Source organism: Triturus cristatus, chromosome 11 (assembly GCF_964204655.1).
Source record: "Triturus cristatus chromosome 11, aTriCri1.1, whole genome shotgun sequence".
Taxonomy (NCBI): Eukaryota; Metazoa; Chordata; class Amphibia; order Caudata; family Salamandridae; genus Triturus; species Triturus cristatus.
This window is the reverse complement of record NC_140594.1, coordinates 376,140,036-376,162,724: the sequence shown is the minus strand read 5'-3', so window position 1 is coordinate 376,162,724 and position 22,689 is coordinate 376,140,036. Positions and strand designations below refer to the sequence as shown.

General features: G+C 49.0%; 1 protein-coding gene across 8 annotated transcripts in view; it reads left to right on the top strand.

Annotated features, from left to right (window-relative positions):
* Positions 1–22,689, top strand: part of KANSL3 (KAT8 regulatory NSL complex subunit 3) — a 596,819-nt gene that overhangs the window by 254,423 nt on the left and 319,707 nt on the right. For all 8 annotated transcript variants that reach the window (XM_085634440.1, XM_085634436.1, XM_085634437.1 and 5 more), the window contains exons 11-13: positions 793–950; positions 1,232–1,295; positions 19,018–19,218. In XM_085634440.1, coding sequence (XP_085490566.1) covers positions 793–950; positions 1,232–1,295; positions 19,018–19,218 — 423 coding nt within the window. The remainder of the gene's footprint in view (positions 1–792; positions 951–1,231; positions 1,296–19,017; positions 19,219–22,689) is intronic.

Genomic DNA, 22,689 nt, shown 5'->3' with positions numbered 1-22,689 from the left:
TGGAGTCGATGCCCATGCGCACTATCGTCCAAGGGAGGAGTCACCTATCTCACGACTACAAAAGACTTCTTCCAAGACAACAACAAGGTGCACAAAGTATGAATCTCTGCAGCTCTACATGCCAAGAACAGATGCATACTGGTAAGTAGCATATTCCTTAACCTGGGACTGATGCAAAATTTTGTGATTTGTTAACACTGGAGTTAACACAGAAGAATGATCACTAAGAGATAGTTCTATACTAGACTTTGGAATAGGTATTGATAGCAAAAACACTTAGTATGATTTGCACAGGTGGGGAATTAGTGTTCAAGGTGCAAAGAACAGGATTCCATATCCAAGTGGCTTTTACCATGCACTGCAGTCACATAATATGGCAGCTAAAATGCTATATACATTTGCAATTCCAATATTCCAAGAAGGAAAGACCCCAATAGCAAAAACACATCATTGTGGGGTATTATGGGCACAGGCCAGCGTTTAGGAGCCCTTAGAGCTTTATCTCTGTTTGGGGTATGTCCAGGTCCTGATTTGGTGTACAACAGGGCCTTCAACCTAAATGGATTTCATTTGGATCTCCATTTCTGTGAAGAAGCTGATGGACTTGTGCTGCTGGCATTCTTTGGCCCTAGCTGAAAGAGGCTTGACAGTGTGTTCTAGAACCCTATAACTTAGGTTGCCCTCAGGGCCATGCAACATTGGCTGTGTAATTCTAGTAGCTGCAGAGGCAGCAGTTTGTTCTTGGTTGGAATGTTTCCAGAGTCATGTGCTGTTCCTGGTGATTTCTGGTAGGATGTGGATGACCCCCTGCTGGATATGAAGACCCCAGTGCTGTTTGTGATGGGCCAGAATGCACTCCAGTGCAATGTGGAGTCCATGGAAGATTTTCGGGAAAAGATACGTGCCGATAACAGCCTGGTGGTTGTTGGAGGAGCTGATGACAGCCTCCGGTAATACTGATTTTCATTTTGTGTGTGAGGGAAACATCCATGTTTGCTGCTCTTGCTATTCATTTTCTCTTAGAAAGTTTGGATTGCTAATTCTTGTCCTACAGAGGAAGGATGTGTATGAATGTATACATGTTAAAGTGTACAGTACTTCTGACTTGGTTTATGGAAAGCCTGGCCATGTGTGAATATTCTCCTAAATGCATTGAGCGTGGCGATACACCTGTCTTATGTAGAAGCCATTTTAAGATGGCATCCTGATATTATTTCTTTTCCACTTTCAGAATAAGCAAAGCAAAGAAGAAGTCTGAAGGACTCACCCAGAGCATGGTGGATAGATGTGTTCAGGTATGGTTTGTGTCATAGAAAGAGGTGACAAACATTCTACCTCTTCATTCTCTCTTTTTAGAAGTATGATGTTGAAAGACGAAAAGAAAGTTGTGGTCCATGCCCTGCCATCCATGAGGAGCATTACAGAGAAGCAGTCAGTGGTTTGCAGATGGATGGAAATCAGGAAAAGGATATGGCTTGTGTACGCTAAAGAATAAGGAAATGTGCAGAATTGATGAAGGGCTAGCATAGCTAGTGTAATGAAGCCAAGGATTCCTATGGCAAACTATGAATCTTCTCTTTAGGAATTTGCAGAGTATGTATAGTTTGCCCAAGTTTGATTGAAACTCTTGACCTACTGGGATCCTAATTTGATGGCATACATAGTAGGTATATCTACCCACACCTCAGTGAAGCTTTGGTAAAGGAGTATTTAATCTGAGCGAAGCAGTGCAGAAAAAGACGTTCTTTGTCTTAGACTACAGGAGCAGCAGGGTGTTGAAGTGGTGCCCATGCCTTACTGCGGTGGTGCACATATATGATAGTGACATGGAGAGCAAAGAGGGTGACTGACAAGCCTGCAGAGCAGAGTGGGTAAAGGCTTGGAAACCAGTAGGCAGATACAAGGAACCCTGTGCAGAGGCCACATGGAGACTTGGAAAAGAATCAAGATGAAACTCTCCTGATGCTTATGGTCCAATGCTTAACACCATTGATGCTTACAATTTGTTTTTGCTTTTCCACCCACTGGTCTCCTCTCCTTAATGTTGTTGCGGCCTTGTGTGAAGGTTATGAAATTGGTGTTGTGGGTATTCACTGAGGCATTCTTGTAAAGTGATGGTAACAGGAAAGAGAATGGGAGTGAATGGATGTCAGAGTAACAGCCTTACAAAGTATAAAACATGTCTGACCCATTAAGGAGACTCGCAGCAGTAGGCTTAGAGTGATCGCGGAAGCTCTTCATGTGACCCATAAATGTAGGAAGCGTGAAGAACAAGACTCAGAGAATCAAACGGAGAGGAAGATACTTCTTGTTCCGCTTGATTCCCAACACTTCACAGCTACAGGCTCTGTCTAGGATTGAGTAGAAAACTCATGGATGTTGAGCATTATCTTTCTAAATGCTTAGCAAGTGAAATCCATAAAAATTAAAAATGGTAGAGGCAATAATGAAATGGAATAAGGCATTCATTATTCGAGTTCAGATGTTGGACACTAAGTTGCAATACATATTCTCCAGACTATTAGATCTATAAAGGGCTTCTTCATCTTTTTTACCATCCCACCCTCAGTTACTGTGTTGCCCAACATGCCTTAGCCTCACTGGAGGGGAACCAACTTGTTTAGCTACTTGCTACTGTTGAAAACAGACTGGGTAAGACTGCTCAAGGGGCACTGGGTTGAGCCTTTCTCTGATAATAGATCAGAGTGAAGAACTGCATTTGGAGCATTGGAAACAAGAAGATCTAATAATGTCTTAGGAAATCTTTCTGTCATGGACTTGCTGCCCAAGACAGAGAGAGTGAACTTCTAACTAACATCAGAAGGATGTTTATAGATGAGAGTGTGGACACAGCCACTGCACCCTGCAAACCAGTGTGAACAAGCATTTGCAATTCAATAGGTCTCGCATTTGTGAGTTTGAGCTATTGGCATTGTACATGACAATGCCTTTTATTTGTGTTTTGAAAACCTGCAAGCAGTGAGTAAACACGCACTTTGTACTTATAATCCTTGCTTTGGAGAAGCAAGGCTGGCAGTAACTGCACCTCTTTCACTGCCAGCCTTGCTTCCCGTAAGCAAGGACTGTAAGTACAAAGTGTGTTTTTACCCGCCGCTTGCAGGTTTTCAAAACGTATAAATAAAAGGCATTATCATTTTTGCAGCGTGAATCTTTCTGGATTCACTATGCTGTGCATTATTCCGCGATCTTGTGGTTGGGTCCGGATTCGTAGTCTTTTCTTTGTTTTTTTTTGTTTTTTTTTGTAGCCCAGGTGGGCGTCGACGTCCACCATTTGGTGCACCTCCCGTGACGTCGTCGTGCTTCCTGCGGAAGTCCCACCTTTGGGGCGCCATCTTCAGATTCTTTTTTCCGCCGTTGGGTCTGGATCGTCATCGGGAAGCTCCAGAATTACACTCGGAGGAAGAAGGAAGAAAAGCGAGTTTCGTCGATAGAATCACTAGAAGATATCAGGAAAGGAAGAGATTTCATCAGGAGCGCGAAGAAAAGAGGACCAGCGCCCTTTTTCTTCGACGGCCTTGGAGAATGCACGCTCAGAGACCCTGAGCGCAATGGACAAGACGCCATTCAAGTTCTGCCCAAACTGCCACCACAAGTTCGCGCAGAAAGACCAGCATCCGGTCTGCAACCTCTGCCTACCGGTCGATCACCAGAGTATCGACTGCAACGCCTGCTCAGCCTTCGCGCCAAAGACACTCAGGGTGAGAGAGCGGCAGAGAAGAGCCAACGCCAACATGGATGGCAAGGGGAAGCCCCCGACGCTCTACGATCTGGGCCTCTCCACGGACGACGAGGACAACGTCGCCGAGACAGCCGAAAACTTCACGGTCGTAGAGACCGACAAGAAAAAAGAAGACGAGGTAAGAGAATCGTCGAGCGCAAAACAGAAAGTACCTCGACAACACGAGGGTGACTCGAGAAAAACTGAGTCAAAGCCCACGAAGGGAGCCCCGGCGCCGAAAACTTCGACGTCCAAAGGGGGAACCACGGACAAGAGGCCGAGCGGATCCTTAGAAAAGGACTCCCTGGTGCCGAAAGACGCCGAAAGGCAAGGGTCGTCGAAAACATCCCATGAAACGGGCCGATCGACGCAGAAAGAACGTTCGACGTCGACGCAAGTTTCATCGAAAAGACCCGCGGTCGACGCCGAAAGCATCTCCGAGATGGAGAAAAAGAAGAGGCGGCTCGAGGCCGAAATGGAGAACATCCTTCAAAGGAAGAAGGAGTTCGACGCCAGGATGAAGGAATTCAAGATTCCAACGGTTTCATCGGCGGACGTCGGTGAGGTTGAAGACGAGTTCGACGCCGAAGGGCTGACAAGGGATCTCGAAGAGGAAGAAGAGCCCTATTATGAGGGAGAAGCCGAGGAAGAAGACCAACGGTCGTTCTACGAATCGGCGGCATCTACCAGCAACGACGTCGAATGGCACGATCTCGACACCGAAAACCCGGAGGAGCCCGTGGACACGTACCCTTCGAGGCATTCGCCACCCGACGACATCGGGGTCTACAATATGGTGGTCAGGAGCGCAGCAATGGCCTTCGGCGTCAAACTCGACGAGGAGAAACCGAAAGCCGATTTTCTCGTCGAGACACTGCTCCCCATCCAGACAAGGAGCCAGTTCCTCCCCATGCTACAAAGCGTGATGAATCAGGGGAGAGAAGCCTTCAAGGAACCTGCGACCTGCCGGTCGATCACGCCCAGGACAGAGAAGAAATATAAGCACTCCTCCCTGGACCCCCCTTACATCAAGGGTAGCGTGACCGCGGACTCCATCATAGCCTCCACGGCCAGGAGAAGGGCCAACGTACCAGCAACTTCGGGCCCACCTCCGGATAAGGAGAGCAGGAGGATTGACCTCACAGGAAGAAAGGTCGAGAGGAACGCCGCAATGCACTGGCGCATGGCGAATTCGAATGCACTCCTCAATAGACACCAATACCAGCACTGGGATGAGATGGGGGAGCTAGTAAAGCACCTCCCCGAAGAATACCGCCAGAGAGCCTCTCACCTGATAGACGAAGGCAAGAACATCGCCAACTCCTGTATAAAGACGGCGTTGGATGGGGCAGAGACTTCAGCAAGACTCATGGCCATAGGGGTCACAGAGAGGAGGCATGCATGGCTAAGAATCTCGGGATTCAAACAGGAAGTGCAGAACAACATCCTTGGCACCCCCTTCAACGGAGAGACACTGTTCGGAGCAACAGTGGACGAGAAGCTCACCCAGCTGAAAAAAGAAAACGAGACGGCGAGGTCCATGGGGGCCCTACAGCTGAGGGGAATGAGGCGAGGAAATCCCTCGAGGAGACCCTACGGTAGGGGAGGAAGCCAGCAGGGGACGTCGCACCAGGCGTTCCAACAAGGTCAGCAGGGTGAAGGTCACGGACAAGGTCAGCAGAAGCAAAACTGGCAATATCAAACTCGGGGCCAGTCCTTTCGCGGGAGAGGGAACGGACGTGGCCAAAGGAGGAGAGGGGGCGAACAGCCCTCGTCGAAGTGACTCAGCACGCAAGAGGACGCCTACCCTCGTTAGGACCCCAAGGGTGAGGCGCAAAAAAGTGTCATCAGGGGGAAGAGAAGATTCAAGAGCCTACGAGCATACAACACCTGTAGGCGGAAGACTGAGGTTCTACCTTCAGGAGTGGCGGCGTATAACCACAGACAAGTGGATACGGAACATCGTGCAGTACGGATACTGCGTAGATTTGGAGAAAAGACCGCCAAACAGGAAACCGAAGGGAAGACTGAGATCGGCCCAAGAACTGGCAATACTCAGAGAAGAAACGCGGAAACTCCTACAAAAGGGAGCCATAGAGACAGTGCCGTTCAGAGAACGCAACAAAGGGGTCTACTCAAACTACTTCGTGGTTCCGAAGGTAGACGGAGACCTCAGGCCCATACTGGACCTCCGTTACCTAAACAAGTTCATCAGAACGCAAAGGTTCAAAATGACTTCACTGCAGGAGGTTCTGCCACAGATAAGAGAAGGGGACTTCATGGTCACCGTGGACCTCAAGGATGCCTACCTTCACATCCCAATAAACAGAAGGCACAAGGGCCTTCTAAGATTCAACATCGAACAGGAACACTACCAGTTCACAACCCTGGCCTTCGGATTAAAATCAGCACCAAGGGTCTTTACAAAATGCCTGTCGGCAGTAGCGGCACACCTACGAAGGCAGGGAATACATGTCTACCCCTACTTGGACGACTGGCTGGTCAAGGCAAACTCACGCGAAAAGTGCGAGAGGCACGCAAAACGCGTAACAGACACCCTCACGAATCTGGGATTCTCGATCCACTGGGGAAAATCATCGCTGGAACCGGAACAGGTGAAGATTTTCCTGGGGGCAAAGATCAACTCCCGCAACAGTACAGTAGTGCCCAGCGACAGGAGGACAGATGCTCTACTGAAGGAGACGAAGCTCTACCAGAAGGGGCGAGCTCTGACAGTGAGGGCTGTGAGCAAGACGATGGGGATGATGGCGTCCTGTATCCAGCTGGTGCCGAATGTACGCCTGCACATGAGACCATTCCAGGAATGGCTACAACAGCAATGGTCACAAGCAAACGGAAGTTGGGAGGATCTAGTGGTTGTTACGCACGCAGTGCAGGAGGAGATAACTTGGTGGAACAGAGACAACATAACAACAGGGAGAAGCCTGACACCACCAATCCCAACAGTGACCATTACCACGGACGCATCGCAGAGGGGATGGGGAGCGCACATGGACAACCTCAGAGTGAGGGGTCTATGGGCTCCAGCAGATGCGGTCCGCCATATCAACTACCTCGAGTTGAAAACAATCCTGCTAGCCCTGAAGGCATTCCAGAGACACCTGTTCAACCAGAGGGTGTTGGTCCAAACAGACAACACCACGGCAATGTTCTACATCAACAAACAAGGGGGGACACAGTCGTTCCCACTCTCATCCCTAGCTCAGGAGATTTGGAGATGGGCCATACCTCTCAGGATAGATCTACTGGCAATTCACCTACCGGGGAAGGACAATGTGGAGGCAGACTGGCTAAGCAGGCAGACCTCAGCATCGCACGAGTGGGAGCTCAATGCCCAGGAAACGGAGAAACTCTTCCGGAGATGGGGGACTCCCACAATAGACCTATTTGCAACACGCCACAATGCAAAATGCCAAAGCTTCGCGTCCAGGCAACCAGATCAGCAATCCAAGGGAAATGCCCTATGGATAAGCTGGTCGAGGACATTTGCCTACGCCTTTCCACCGATACCCCTGTTGCACAGAGTGCTCGACAAGAGCAGAACCAGCAACATGACTCTGATCCTAGTGGCTCCGCAGTGGGCGAGGCAGACATGGTTCTCACAAATTCAAGAAATGGCACAAGGCAACCCATACAGGTTCGAGAGGAGGAAGGACCTGCTCTCAATGCAAAACGGAGAGGTCCTGCACCCAGAGCCAGAGACCCTCAACCTGGCGGCATGGCTCCTGAAGACCTAGAGTTCGCACACCTAAGATTGCCTCCAAGCACGATGCGAGTGCTACGGGAGGCGAGGAAACCAACTACACGAAAATGCTACAGCGCAAAATGGAAGAGGTTCACTGTGTGGTGCCGGAAAAAGGGCCTGCAAAACAGAATGACAAGAGACTCAACAGTACTGAGGTACCTCACACACCTTCTAAAGAGTAACCTCTGCTCGAGCTCACTAAGGGTACACCTAGCGGCAATCGTGGCCTACACCAGAGGTGAAAAGGGTGGAAGTTTCTTCAGCTCGCAGGTGGTGAGGAGATTCATGGAAGGAGCCAAAAGGATGGCCCCCCCGAAAAGGTTGCCGCCACCGGCATGGAATCTGAATGTGGTCCTGACGGAGCTCATGAAGGCACCGTTTGAACCCATTCACAAGGCCACACTGCAGATGCTGACCATGAAAACGGCCTTTCTGGTGGCCATAACCTCACTACGCAGGGTGAGCGAGCTTCAAGCACTAACGCTGCAGGAACCCTACATTCAGATTCACAAGGATAGAATAGTCCTGAGAACGGACCCACACTTCATGCCCAAGGTGGTGTCGGCGTTCCACATGAATCAGAGTATTCAGATACCAAGTTTCTTCCAAAACCCGACTTCAAACGCAGAAAAAGCCCTGCACACCCTCGACGCAAGAAGAGCGGTGATGCACTACATTGAGAGAACCAAGGAACTCAGGAAGTCGAAACAGCTGTTTGTGTCCTTTGCTACTAGCTTCATGGGTAGGCCAGTGACTAAGGGCACCATCGCGAGGTGGATTGCCCTCACTATAGTCAGAACGGCTTCCGGTCGGGACACAGTACCGAGACGGCATTACTCTACATCACGGAACATCTTCGCCAGGTACTGGACTCAGGCCGTACTGCAGCGCTTTTACTATTAGATCTAAGCGCTGCCTTCGATACTGTGTCCCACCATATACTGATCCAACGCTTACAGGAGGCGGGAGTGACTGATCTCGCCCTCCAGTGGTTTCGGTCTTTTTTATCGGATCGATCCTTTAAAGTGGCTATACCACCTGGCCAATCCGCCACTTATCCCCTGGAGCTGGGGGTACCACAGGGATCCTCGTTGAGCCCTACAATGTTCAACCTCTATGTGAAACCGTTGGCTGGTGTCGTCAAACAGTGGGGTCTTACGATGGCCTCATATGCTGACGACACACAGCTAGCGGTGACACTCAGTGGAGACCCTGAGGTGGAGGCCCCCAGATTCCGAGCGGGTCTGATGGCAGTAGCAAGCTGGCTTCGCACCAACTGCCTTCAGTTAAATGCCACCAAAACAGAGGTGTTGGTACTAGGGAAGCACGCTGAGCTATGGGGTAACCAGTGGTGGCCATCAGAGTTGGGTGTCACTCCCATTCCAGCTTCTGGAGTGAGAAATTTAGGCATCTGGTTGGACTCTGCGCTCACCTTCAGGGACCACACTAAGAAGGTGGCTGCCACGTGCTATGGCATTCTGCGGGGAATAAGGCCGGTTTTAAAGTATTTTGATCCCCCTACCAGACAGCTTGTGGTCCAGGCCTCTATACTATCTCGGCTGGACTACGGCAGTTCACTGCTGTTAGGGGTGAATCAAGCAGAGGCCTCTAGGCTCCAAATGGTACAAAATGCCGCGGCACGGGCCATTGTGGGCCTCCCTAGACATTGTTCAGTGTCTGGTACCATCACGGCCTTACATTGGCTCCCGGTCAGACAGCGAATCCAGTTCAAAGCGCTGTGTCTGACCTTTAAAATTTTGAAATCTTCTTCGCCGCCGGCACTTTCCAACCTACTCACGCCCTATACTCCTTTGAGATCCTTGAGATCGGAGGGGCTTCACCTGGCTGTCTGTCCACGCTTTAAATTGAGCAGAATGGGTGGCCGCTCCTTTAGGGTGCTCGCGGCAGGTTTATGGAACTCGCTCCCGGTACACATCCGAGCTCTTGAAGACCTACTCGCCTTCAGGCAGGCGATCAAAACTTTCCTGTTTCCCTTGTCTGTTTAATTTCTTTTTCTTTTATTGTGTGTTATGTTGTAGTGTCTGTCATAGCGCCAGGACGCCCCTTTGCTGGGGCAGCTGTGCGCTTTAAAAATATAAATAACGTAACATATTCAATTCTGCCACAAACAGGCAGGACAGGAGCTAGCGGAGGGGCCGCAGGCTCACTCCACAAGGAAGAAGGGGGCCACCGTGGCCTTCCTGGCGAACACGCCCATCCAGGACATATGCCTCGCGGCAACTTGGGCATCTGTGCACACGTTCACAAAACACTACTGCGTGGACATTCAGATGAACTAGGAAGCACAGGTTGGACAGAAGGTGCTTCAGCACATTTTCAACGACCAACGCTCATCTACCACCCAGCCGCCACAGAATTAGGAAAACCGCTACAAAGTCTATGCACAGCATAGTGAATCCAGAAAGATTCACGCTGCAAAACGAATAGTTTCTTACCTGTCGGTGTAGTTTTGCAGCTTGAAGATCTTTCTGGATTCACTAGCGAACCCACCCACCTCCGCCAGGAAGATGAGGCTGGAGGAAGAGGGGGTAAAATGGAAAAGATCAAAGAAATGAAAACATACAGAAAAATGGACAAGAAGGATTAATCAATCGCCTAGGGTTAAAAAAAAAAAAAAAAAAAGGAAAAAAGAACCCGAAGATGGCGCCCCAAAGGTGGGACTTCCGCAGGAAGCACGACGACGTCACGGGAGGTGCACCAAATGGTGGACGTCGACGCCCACTTGGGCTACAAAAAAAAACAAAAAAAAACAAAGAAAAGACTACGAATCCGGACCCAACCACAAGATCGCGGAATAATGCACAGCATAGTGAATCCAGAAAGATCTTCAAGCTGCAAAACTACACCGACAGGTAAGAAACTATTCGTTACAACAGAAAGGGTGTCGTCTCACATTTCACGAAGTACACCAGGAATAGTAAGATGGCCTCATGCGACTTTCCGTGCCTGCTATCTACAGCACAGAACCAATTAAAATAAAATGAGAAGTGCTTCTGGTTTTTTTTTCTTTCCAAAGCATTTTGAAAGAAGTGACTTATTCAAGTGTGTTCTGAAGTTGGGACAATCCGAAGGACAGTGTAGCCAGTAGCATAGGTTTTAGAGTTAGTACCTTACTGACAGCCCAGAGCGCAAGAGGACGATACAGTGAGCCAGTTGCCGGTAAAGGTGGGCACTGCTTCAAAGGCCCTCAGCTTTCAGCTCCAACGACTTTTAGATTAGAGCAAGCGGAGGACAATGATGATGATTTCAGCTTGGCGCGCTGAAAATTAAAAAAGAAAGTGGCTGGCATTGTTCAAGCTCTGTCATGCGAGTGGAGTGTGCGATTATTTTTTCTATGCTGCTTGCCTGGCTCTTGCAAGGGGTGGCTGATGCTGCGGGAGGAGAAATGGGGAAGTGTTGTTGCCTGCCATAGTTAAAGCGCACACGGCACACTGAAAGAAAAAAAAACAAGAAGCGGCCGCCATTGGTCAAGCAGCGACCCGTGGAGGGTGTGGCTACCACTGCTGAAGCGCAGGGTGCCGGGCTGATTATTTAAAATGCATGGGAGGTGAGGTGGGGGTGGATGCACGCTAAAGCTCTGCTTTCAAGAGCGGAGCTGTGTCAGGCTGGATGTAAAAGGAGCAGCCACCATTTGTGAGAAAGTGGCTCTGTATATACTGTTCCTTAATAGGTACAGGGTGTACAGAGTCCGCAGACCCCAAGGGTTTAACAGAGGTTAAAGTTAGATATAACCTTACTCTCCAAAGTGGTAGCCTGGTCGAGCAGTAAGGCAGTATCAGAGGACGTGTAAAGCATTTGTTGTACACACTCAGTCAGCAAATAGTTCCACACACTCAATAACTGAACTCTAGGCCAATGGTTTGTATATAAAAAATATATGCTTGTTTTATTTTAGAACCAACACTTGGAATTAAAATATACTTTCTCGACAGGAGATGTTTCATAAAAATACTTTTGTATATGCAATAGACTTTTTAGTAAACAGTTACAAATAGTTGCAGTAGGCAACTCTATTTCTAAACACAATACATTGAGCTCAATGATAAATTCAAATTATATGCAACAGATTACTTTCAGATTACTTTTGTAATTCCAGGCTTGGATCCTAGATCCAGTCCTGGGTCAGTTCTCATAATCAGCTGTTGAAAGTCGACTTTGGTACTGTACTGATTTTTAACTAATATTTAGCTATTTCAAAAGTGAGCACTTAGAAAATATTTCAGAGCAAACAATCAATGATTCCCTATGGAAGGAAATATAGGTTACAGGTACAGTAGGTTATCGTTACTTTTGTAATCCAGTACTGGGTGTCTGGGTTCAGTACTGGGACATTTATCCAAAACAGGTAAGTAATTACGTTTTCAGATGTTATACGATTTTTGAGGAATATTTAGAAATTGCAGAAATCAACACTTAGAAGAAATTTCACAGAAAAGCAGTCAATGGTTTCCTATGGGAGAAAATGGGGTTACTGGTAAGTATAGATGCGAGTATTCTTCCGAGCCAGTGCTGGGCACCAAGATCCAGCACTGTGAGCCCACCTGAGAACAGGTGAGTTTTTGCGTTTTTGTCGCTCGGCTGATTTTTAGTGAATATTTGAAGATTTGAAAAGTCCACACTTAGACGAAATTTCAAGAAAAAGCCAGTCAATGTTACCCTATGTAGAAAATAGAGTTAGCGGTTTTCAGGTAAGTTCTCGACTGGCAAAGGTGAGGTTCTGGGCATAGACTCAGGGGTCCCCCAAGGTCAGATAGGCACAGTTAGTTCACCCTCAGCGGCTCTAGGGCAGCCGGGTGCAGAGAGAGTTAGGCCCAATGTTAGCCTATGAGGAATTGGGGGGCCTGGTTTGGTGGCTGCTGACTAGCAGGCCACGCGGCTGTGGGAGCTGGGCTCCTGGTCACTCACTCAGGGCAAGTGGGGAAGTAGGCTAGTGTAGAGATTGCACTGCCAGGGCGGCTGGGTGCAGGGTGCTTTTGAGCCGTCGGGCGCTCAATGGAAATCAATGGGAATGTTCCGGTTAGGAAAAAGGCTGCAAGCTCGGGGACGAGGATGCTTCAGGTGCCACCACCACTTCGAGAGGTAACTTGGGTAGTTGTAGGTTAGGTGGGTACCCCGGGATTGGGCACAGGGGGCCGCAGGGCGCCGCGTGCAGGGGTGCCTTTTGGTGTCGGGAAATCTTACCCTCTGATGATCGCGGTTGGGGGGGCACCTTGTTCCGAGGCTGCAGGCTTCTTCCGGAATGTCGAGGGGGGTCCTTGGGTGCCGGACTCGGGGTCACAGTCGCCGTGGGGTCGTCCTCAGGGTCTTTGTCCACTCCGGCACTGGCCAGGCTTGGCTGGTGCAGAGTGTGCTGGGTTCGCGGTTCCGGGCTGCTGCCAGGGGTTAGAAATAGGTTTCTGAGTAGAGCCTCTACTCATGGGAGTCCCAGGGGCTTAGAGCCAAAAGGTAGCCAGGTCCTCCGGGGTTGGTGAGGTTGCTGGCCACGAGAGATGCCGCGCTGGTGCAGGTTCGGGAGTCGACAGGCCGGTAGGGCTGGGGCCAAAGCAGTTGGTGTCTTCTTCCCTTTTTAGCAGCTGCAGGGCAGGTCTTTGTTCGTCTTGCTCTTCTTGTAGTTTTTTTAATCTGGAATCTGGGGAAGGAAGGTTCAGGGTGCCCCTAAATACTAGATTTAGGGGGGTTACAGGTAGGTGAAGGCCAGGGACCAATGGGTCCTTGTCCTGGGGTGGGTACACCCCCTATCCTGCCTCTCTCCTGTGGGAGGGGGGCAGTAGCCTAATCCTGATAGGGTAGGGTCTCCCATCTTCAAGATGGCGAGAGCCCGGAGATGTGCTTCACCTCGCCTCCCCCACCTGAGGGGTGGGGTGGGCAGGCTGGCACATCTCCTGTCCTTGTATGGGGTTTCCGGCCAAGCTTCCCGCCAGAGTGGGGGGTTGCAGTGGCCTGGGGAAACTCCAAGAGGCGGCATGCCTTTGAAGCTTCCCTTTGCTCATCCTGGGGGAGGAGATTTATCACCTCACCCAGGATGTGCATTGTTGCAGGCCCGGGAGAGCAGGGGCTCTCCCACCCAGGGGTCCAGCAACGTGTCTGCTGTGTGGCAGCCTGGGCAGCCTCAGAGCAGACGTGGATTGTAGGTTAGTTGTAAGGGGGCATCTCTAAGATGCCCTCTGGGGTGCTTGGTACATTAAATCCCACACTGGCATCAGGGTGGGTTTAATGTGCTGAGAAGTTTGATACCAAACTTCCCAGTCTTTAGTGTTGCCATTATGGTGCTGTGGAGCTCGTGTTTGACGAGCTCTCAGCACCATGTACTCTTAAATGGCAGCACTGCACTTACAGTGCCCAGGAATGGACCTGGGTACTGTAGGGGCACAGGGCTCCTGCTCCTGTGCCCACACCATGGGCATAAGGCACCCAGCCAGAGGGGTGGCTGATATATGCCATGGCAGTGTAGGTGATGGGCATGGCACACGGAGATGTGTGTCATGTCGACTCTTCATTTTGTCCTGCACCCAGACACTCAGCCTGCAAAGGCAGTGTGTGTGTGTGTGTGTGTAAGGGTACAGGGCCTCTAAGGGTGGCACAATGAGTGCTGCAGCCCTCAGAGGCCTTCCCTGGTCACAAGGCCCTGGGTACCTAGGGTACCATTTACTAGGGGCTGACATGTGGCCAGGGTTTGCCAATTTGGAGTTTGTGTGGTTTAAGGAAGGAACATAGGCCCTGGGCACCTGGTTGGCAGGAGTCCAGGGTACACTCAGTAAAAGTACATTCAGCGATTTAGCAAAAAGTGGGGGCACACCATGCAAGAAAGATGGCACTTTCTCACACCATTCCTATGCGCTCGCACACCGTGTTATGCCTGCTTCTGCAAGACCTTAATTGAGTAAATAGTTCTCACTAACAGCTAATGAAAGCTAGAGAGTAATACACATTTAAGAGGGGCTGTCCTTAGGGGAGGTAACAGGAGAGAGGTGTGAGAAAGTGCCCTTTTTCTTGCATGGTATTCCCCCACTTTTTGCTGAATAGCTGATGTACTTTGACTGAGTGTGCCCTGGGCTCCTGCCAATCAGCTACCCAGGGCCTGTGTTCCTTCCCTAAAACTGCATTAAAGCCTAAACCCAATTGGCATCTCTGGCCACATGCCAGCCCCTGGTAAATGGTACCATAGGTACCCAGGGCACTGTGACCAGAGAAGGCCCCTAAGGGCTGCAGCACTTATTGTGCCACCCTTAGAGACCCTGTACTCTGAAACACACACACTGCCTTTGCAGGTTGGGTGCCTAGGTGCAGAAGAAAACAGTCGACATGGCATACTTCCCTGTGTGCCATACCCACAAACCACTACCCTGGCATACATCAGTCACCCCTCTAGCTGGGTGCCTTATGCCAGTGGTGAGGGTACAGGTGCATGAGCCCTGTACCCCTACAGTGCCCAGGTCTATTCCTGGGCCCTGAAAGTGCAGTGCTGGGAGGTTGTCATTACGAACTCCACAGCACCAAAATGGCTACACTGAAGACTGGGAAATTTGGTATCCAACTTCTCAGCACATTAAACCCACACTGATGCTAGTGTGGGATTTAATGTAAAATGCACGACAGCTGGCATCTTAGAGATGCCCCCTGAAACTTGACCAACTCCCAGTGACCTGACTGTGTGGCTGCGCAGGCTGCCACCACCAGACATGTTTCTGGACCCCTGGGTCGAGAGCTTGCTGCTCTCGGGGGCCTGAAATAATGCACATCCTGGGACGAGGTGCCAAGCCTCCTCCCCAGGATGGTCAAGGTTCACGAAGGAGAAGCTTCAAAGGCATGCCGCCGTTGTGAGCTTCTCCAGACCATTTGCTGCTTTCAGCAACTGGGCCCCATTGGTTCTATCCCCCCACTTTGGGCGGGAGAGCCGGTGGGAAAAACAAGTGAGGAAGAGAGGTGTGCCCACATCTGCCAACTCCACCTCTAAGGTGGGTGAGGCGAGGTGAAGCGCAACCTCGAGTCCCTGCCATCTTGAGGATGGGGGGACCCAGCCAACCAGGGACAGGCTCCTGCCCCCCTCCCACTGGAGAGTGGCAGAGTAGGGGGTGTACCCACCCCAGGGAAAGGACCCATTAGTCCCTGCCCTTTTACCTACCTGTAACGCCCCTAAATTTAGTTTTTAGGGGCACCCTGAACCTTCCTTCCTCAGATCCAGCAACCACAAGAAAAGAAGAAGAAGAAGGACGAGAAGCCGTGCAGAGCTAACCAGAGGACGACGCCCACTGACCTGTCTCTCCTCGAACCTGCTCCTGCAAAACCCTGGCGTGTCCAGCAGCCAGCAACCTCAAAAACCCCGGAGGACCTGCCTGCATTCACTTTCCAAGCTGTTTCTCCCGTGAACAACGGACGTGTTTGAACTGCAGCTTCTGGTGCCAGTCAGAAACCGCAAAACCAGCACACTCTGCACCCACCGAGCTCGGCCTGTGTTTGAGTGAACAAACACCTCGAGGAGGTCCCCCCGGCGATCCTAACCCGAGATCCGGAGACCCCTGACCTGCCTCAAGCCTCCAGACGACGCCTGCAGCCTCAATCCAGGAGACCCCCCTACTGCGTCCAGAGCGGGTAAGAAAATCCGACGTCCAAAGGCACCCCTGCACCCGTCGCCCCACGGCCTTGTGTGCCCAACCCAGTGGTGCCTAACCATCACTCTACTTCCCAACTTACCCCTTGAAGTGGTGGTCACCCCTGGAAGATCTTCATCCCCGAGCCTGCAGTGTTTCTTTGTCCCGGAGAATCTCCATTGAACTCAACAGGGCACCCGACCTCAAAACTGCACCCTGCACCCGGCTTCCCTACCGCCTCTGAGGGTGCCCCTTTGATGCTAACTTGGTCCCCAACTTGCCCTGAACTTAACCCTAGGAGCTTTGCTCCCACAACCCTGTGGCCTGCTTCCCAGCAGCCACCAACCGGAGCCCCCCTATCCTCCATAGGATAACATTGGGCCTCAACACTCTGCACCCGGCTGTCCTAGTGCCACTTGGGGTGCAACAACAGTGCATCACTGACCCTGGGAGACCCTGAGTCTAACCCCAGAACCCTAACTCAAAAGACCGATTACTTACCTTGAAACCGATAACTCATTTTTCCTCATGGGATAACATTGACACTTTTTCTCCCAAAAAGTTTCTAAGTGTCGACTTTTGAAAACTGCAAATATTCCTTAAAAATCAGCCGATTAACCAAAAGGCATTTTCTCAACTGTTTTCATGAAATGTCCCAGTGCTGAATCCAGGATCCAGCACTGAGTAAGAAAAAGTAACAATAACCTAACTTACCTGCTAAGTGAATTTCCTCCGATAGGATAACATTGGTGATTCTATGTGAAAAAGTTTTGAAGTATCAACTTTTAAAATGCAATATTATTCCTTAAAAATCGTACCTTTAACCAAAACGCATTTATTCGCCTGTTTTCAGGAAATGTCCCAGGGCTGAATCTAGGATCCAGTCCTGTGGTAACAAAAGTAATCTGAAAAGTAATTAACTGCATTTTACTTAAAAAGCCCATTCAATTGAATGTACTATACCTGCAATGTGTTGCAAACTGCTTTCTTAAAACTGTAACCAAAAACAGTACAAGTTGTACTGCAATTTTGAACTGTGTTCATACAAGTAATTACTATTGCAAAGTATTGATATGCTTACCTGTACCAGGCTTGCTTGGTTCTAGTAATAAAACAGTATATTTATTTATACAAAAACAATTGGCCTAGAGTTCAGTTCTTGAGTGTGTGACTTCATTTGCTGACTGAGTGTGTACATCAAATGCTTTACACTGTCCTCTGATACTGCCTCACTGCTTGACCAAGCTACCACTTTAGAGAGTAAGGTTCTATCTAACTTTAACCTCTGCCAAACCTCTGGAGACTCTTGGACTCTATACACACTGTACCTCACTTTGGTGCAGTATATATAGAGCCAGTTTATTACAAGAGGGAGGCACTAAGGAGGGACTACTAAGCTTGTTGACAAATCAAATCAAAAGCCATCATTTACAAAGGACAGGAAGAGGAGCCAATTGTAAAGATGGGCGGAACATGAGCAGAGCTTAATGGCCATACCTTGAATAAAGCATGTCTTGAAGAGGCAGCGCAAGCGCTGCCTAGGCGAGTCCTAAAAATGAGTGGTTAAACAAACTCTCTCTTGTGAAAGCACAAGAAGTCAGATCTCTTGTTGAACTGTAGCCAAACAAGGTCTTCGGAAGATGGGTGGAGGGATAAGAGCATAAAAAAGAGAATGGACATACTTGAAGATGGAAATCCTTGATTTTATCTTTGTTTGTGTAAAAATGGTGGTGCACTACTGCTCACCAGACTTGAAAGTGAAAAATGAAACTGCTCCTTCATGAATGGATAGTATTGTTGAAGGAATAGCCCCCGTTGAAATGCTTTGTAGTACTGCCAGGCAGATTTGGAACAAAGGACGGGCATGAAAGAGCAAACCATATCATGTGAAGTTCTGCAGGAGAAACATTACACTTTTCCTTGGTCTTGAATGTACAGAGTTGATTTCCTTGTGTTCCTCATGTATTAAAAGTTAAAATAAATATTGTGACTTGTACGTTGGACACGATTTCGACAGAAGGAACATTAACTTGGGTCTTCTCCAATGAATCATTTTGTCATAGTTGATATGCTTTCTTTTTTTTAAAACAATATGCTGAATCCCTTTTCTTCCTTTCTCCAGTTTCTTTTCACTTGGATGTAATTAGTTCCAGGAACTATTTTTTGTGCATCACTCTGTGCCCCTTTTTCAGACTCCTGTACCTTGCCTGTCATTACCTGTCGATCGCTTTGCACCTATATATTATAGCAATTCTTTATCCTGTTCTCTGATTCTGTCCACCATCACCAGTCCTCTGCCTTATTCTGTCTTTAGTCACACATGTAGAGACAAGAACTAAAATAGGATAAAGCTCTTGCTCATCTGTAACCCAGTTCAATCAGAACACCTGCTGTTTCATTATCACTTCAAGAAGTACAACCTACGCCGAGCTAGACTTATAGAAAATAGCCTTCCAAAGTGCTCGGTCTCTTCTGAACTCTCCAGGGCTCAATCTCAACTGAATTTGAGACGCAGCGTTACCATAATGAGCCAAAACCTCCAGGCTTTAACTTCTCCTCAGTCAAGAGAACACCTCAGGAATTAACTGCAGCTTAGGCAGAACTACAAAGAATTTAATTGTCATCTCAATAAAACAAACTCAATTTCCCCTCATGCCAAACACTCCAGGGCTTAGCCTCACAAGTACACCTAAGGTTCAGTCTAAGTTCCAATAGTGTAACACATCAACTTAGTTGACAGTAGATAAATTGCACTTGTAGCAATTGTTCTGAACTTGAGGTTCATAGGAATGGGGTTATTGGGGATGGTGGGGGAGATGTGGGTTCACCACCTGCAGAATTTCAAGTATTGAATAAAGTGCTGTATAAATGTTGGATTCTATCCTGTTTTCTTTTTCCATCAGGATGAGATAGCTGATTTTCTGACTGGAGTCCTTACCAGGGCAGAAAACCATGGGAGCTCCGAACACCGAGATCTGGACTCTGAGAAGAAGAAGAAAGCCCGGGAGATTATCCGGAGGGACCTATCCTTTGATCTATCAGAGAGGAGCAGCAGGCCGGCCTCCCCTGCAGCACGCGTGCCAGCCTCCCCCTCAGGGTCTGAGGTAAGCGTTGCGGAAAGCAATGACATATGGGCTAAAAGTGTTACTTAGAATTGTCATCATTTGGTCATGGCAAGGTTTTGATTTGCAGCATTCGTCTTATTATAGAGTTGCATGCATTACATGTGATCCAGCAACTAGTAGTTGGACTTTGAGAGTGACAACGGATTATCCACATAATTACAGACAGCTTCCACTGACTATTACAACATATAAGTGCCATTTTTATGTGTTTAACAAATGTACATCCAACACATTTTACCTTAAAAACAAACCCTTCCTTACCATACCAATATTATACAAGTCTCTAGACTGAGGAATCCAATGTGAATACTAAACAATTTCTACTGCTCAAATTGCAACTTGGCTCATCTAGACATTTTTTACCAGTGAGAAGACCATCTTTAATCTCTGTCTGCAATACTGGTCAAATATAAGTGCTTGCTGTGAGAAAGTGCCATCTTTCTGCATGGTATGCCCCCACTTTTTGCTGAACTGCTGATGTTCTTTGACTGATTGTGGCCTGGGCTCTTGCTAATCGGGTACCCAGGGCCTATGTCCCTTCTCTAAAATTGCATTGACGCCTAAACCCAATTGGCATCTCTGGCCACATGTCAGCCCCTGGTAAATGGTACCACAGGTACCCAGGGCACTGTGACCAGAGAAGGCCTCTAAGGGCTGCAGCACTTATTGTGCCACCCTTAGAGGTCCTGTACCCTGACACTCACACACTGCCTTTGCAGACTGTGTGTCTTGGTGCAGATCAAAGTGAAGAGTCGACATGGCACACATCCCTGTGTGCCATGCCCACAAACCACTGCCCTGGCATAGATCAGTCTCCCCTCTAGCTGGGTTCCCTATGCCAGTGGTGAGGGTACAGGTGCATGAGCCCTGTACCCCTACAGTGCCGAAGTCCATTCCTGGGCACTGTAAGTGCAGTGCTGCCATTAAGAGTATATGGAGATGGGAGTTTGTCATTACGAACTCCTCGTCACCATAATGGCTACACTGAAAACGGGTAAATTTGGTATCGAACATCTCAGCACATTAAACCCACACTGATGCCAGTGTGGGATTTAATGTAAAATGCACAACAGAGGGCATCTTAGAGATGCCCCCTGAAACTCGACCAACTTCTAGTGACGCGACTGAGTTGCTGCTTAGGCTGCCACCAACAGACATGTTTCTGGACCCCTTGGTCGAGAGCCTGCTGCTCTCGGGGGCCTGAAACAATGCACATCCTGGGACGATGTGCCAAGCCTCCACCCCCAGGATGGGCAGGGTTCATGAAGGGGAAGCTTCAAAGGCATGCCGCCTTTGTGAGCCTCTCCAGACCATTTGCTGCTTTCAGCAACTGGTCTTCACTGGTTCTACCCCCACTTTGGGCGGGAGAGCCAGCGGGAAAAACAAGTGAGGGAAAGAGGTGTGCCCACCTCTGCAAACTCCACCCCTCAGGTGGGGGAGGCGAGGTGAAGCACAACTCTGAGTCCCCGCCATCTTGAGTATGGGTGACCCAACCAACCAGGGACAGGCTCCTGCCCCCCTCCCACTGCAGGGTGGCACAATAGGGGATGTACCCACCCAACCCCAGGGAAGGGACCCATTGGTCCCTGCCCTTTACCTACCTCTAACGCCCCTAAATCTAGTATTTAGGGGGCACCCTGAACCTTGCTTTCTCAGATCCAGAAACGAAAAGAAGACCGTGCAGAAACGACAAGAAGAAAAGACCGTGCAGCCCGCTTAGAAGAGGAAGACGCCCACTGACTTGGCCCCAGCCTACAGGCCTGTCTCCCCTCGAACCTGCTCCTGCGAAATCCCTTTGTGTCCTGCAGCCAGCAACCTCGAAAACCCCAGAGGACCTGCCTGCCTTTACTTCCAAAGACTGCCTCTCCCGTGAACACCGGATTTGTTCAACTGCAACCTCTGGCAGCAGCTGGAGACCGTGAATCCAGCCCACTCTGCACCCGCCGAACCCGGCCCGAACTCGAGTGGAAAAACATCACAAGGAGGTCACCCCGGCGACCCCTGACCTGCCTCAAGCCACCAGCTGACGCCTGCAGTCTAAATCCAGAAGGCACCCCTAACCGCGACCAGGAGCTGTTAAGAAGATCCAACCCCAAAAGGCACCCCTGCACCCGATGCCCCACGACCTTGGGTGCCCAAACCAACGGTGCCTAACGAACCCTTAATTTCCCAACTTACCTCTTGAAGTGGTGGTCGCACCCAGAAGTCCTTCGTCTCCCTTCCTGCAGTGCTTTTGCAAACCAGAGGTTCTCCATTGAAAACAGGGCGCCCGATGTCGAAACAGCACTCTGGACCTCACCGCCCCAGTGCCGCTGAGGGTGCACCTTTTGTGCTACTTTGTTTCCCAATTTGCTCTGAACTAAACCCTAGAAGCTTTGCTCCCACAGCCGTGTGGCCTGCTTGCCAGCAGCCACCAACCGGAGGCCCCCTATCCCCCATTGGATAACATTGGGCCTCAACACTCTGCACCCGTCGGCCCTAGTGCCGCGAGGGTGTAACAAGAGTGCATCACTGACCCTGGGGGACCTCTGAGTCTAACCCCAGAACCTAATCTCCCACAGTCAATAACTTACCTGTAAACCGATAACCTGTTTTTCCTCCATGGGATAACATTGACAATTTTCTTCCCAAAAAGTGTGGAGTTTTGAAATCTAAAAATATTCGTAAAAAAACGCACGAATAACAAAAACGTATTTACTTACCTGTTTGCCGGAAATGTCCCAGTGCTGAATCTAGGTATCCAGCACAGAGTTAGAAAAGTAACGTGAAAAGTAACTTACCTGTAATTTACTGAAAAAGCCTATTCATGTCAATGTACTGTATTTGCTAAGTATTGAAATCTACTGCCTTCCCTGTAAATCAAACAAAGTACCATTCCTATTGCATTTTCAAACTGTTCTACAATCAGCAACATATTACTGTCAAGTATTTAATGCTTACCTGTGCCAGGCTTGCTTGGTTCTAAAAATAAAACAGTGTATTTTTTAAACAAAACAATTGGTCTAGAGTTCAGTCCTTGAGTGTGTGAATTAATTTACTGACTGAGTGTGTACATCAAATGCTAAACCACCAAGATACTACCTTACTGCTCGACCACTCTACCACAAATAGAGAGTAAGGTTCTATCTAACTTTAACCTCTGTCTAACTCTGGGGTCACTTGGACTCTATATACACTATACCTCATTTTGGTGTAGTGTATATATAGAGCCATTTTCCAACACATGCGATAACAAACATTCCTTGGTTTTACTGTTACTGGTTGTAGTGATGCATGTAGGAGAGTAGGGTCTGCTTTCTATGTTCACCCCCACTTTTTGCTTTTGCTTCACTGGTTTTCGACTTAGATGTGGCTGTGGGCCTGCCAATCAGACCCACAGCCCAGCTGTTCTCTCTCTAAATTTATGCTATGTACTTTAGGTGCATAACCCAATTGGTTAGGATCACCTTA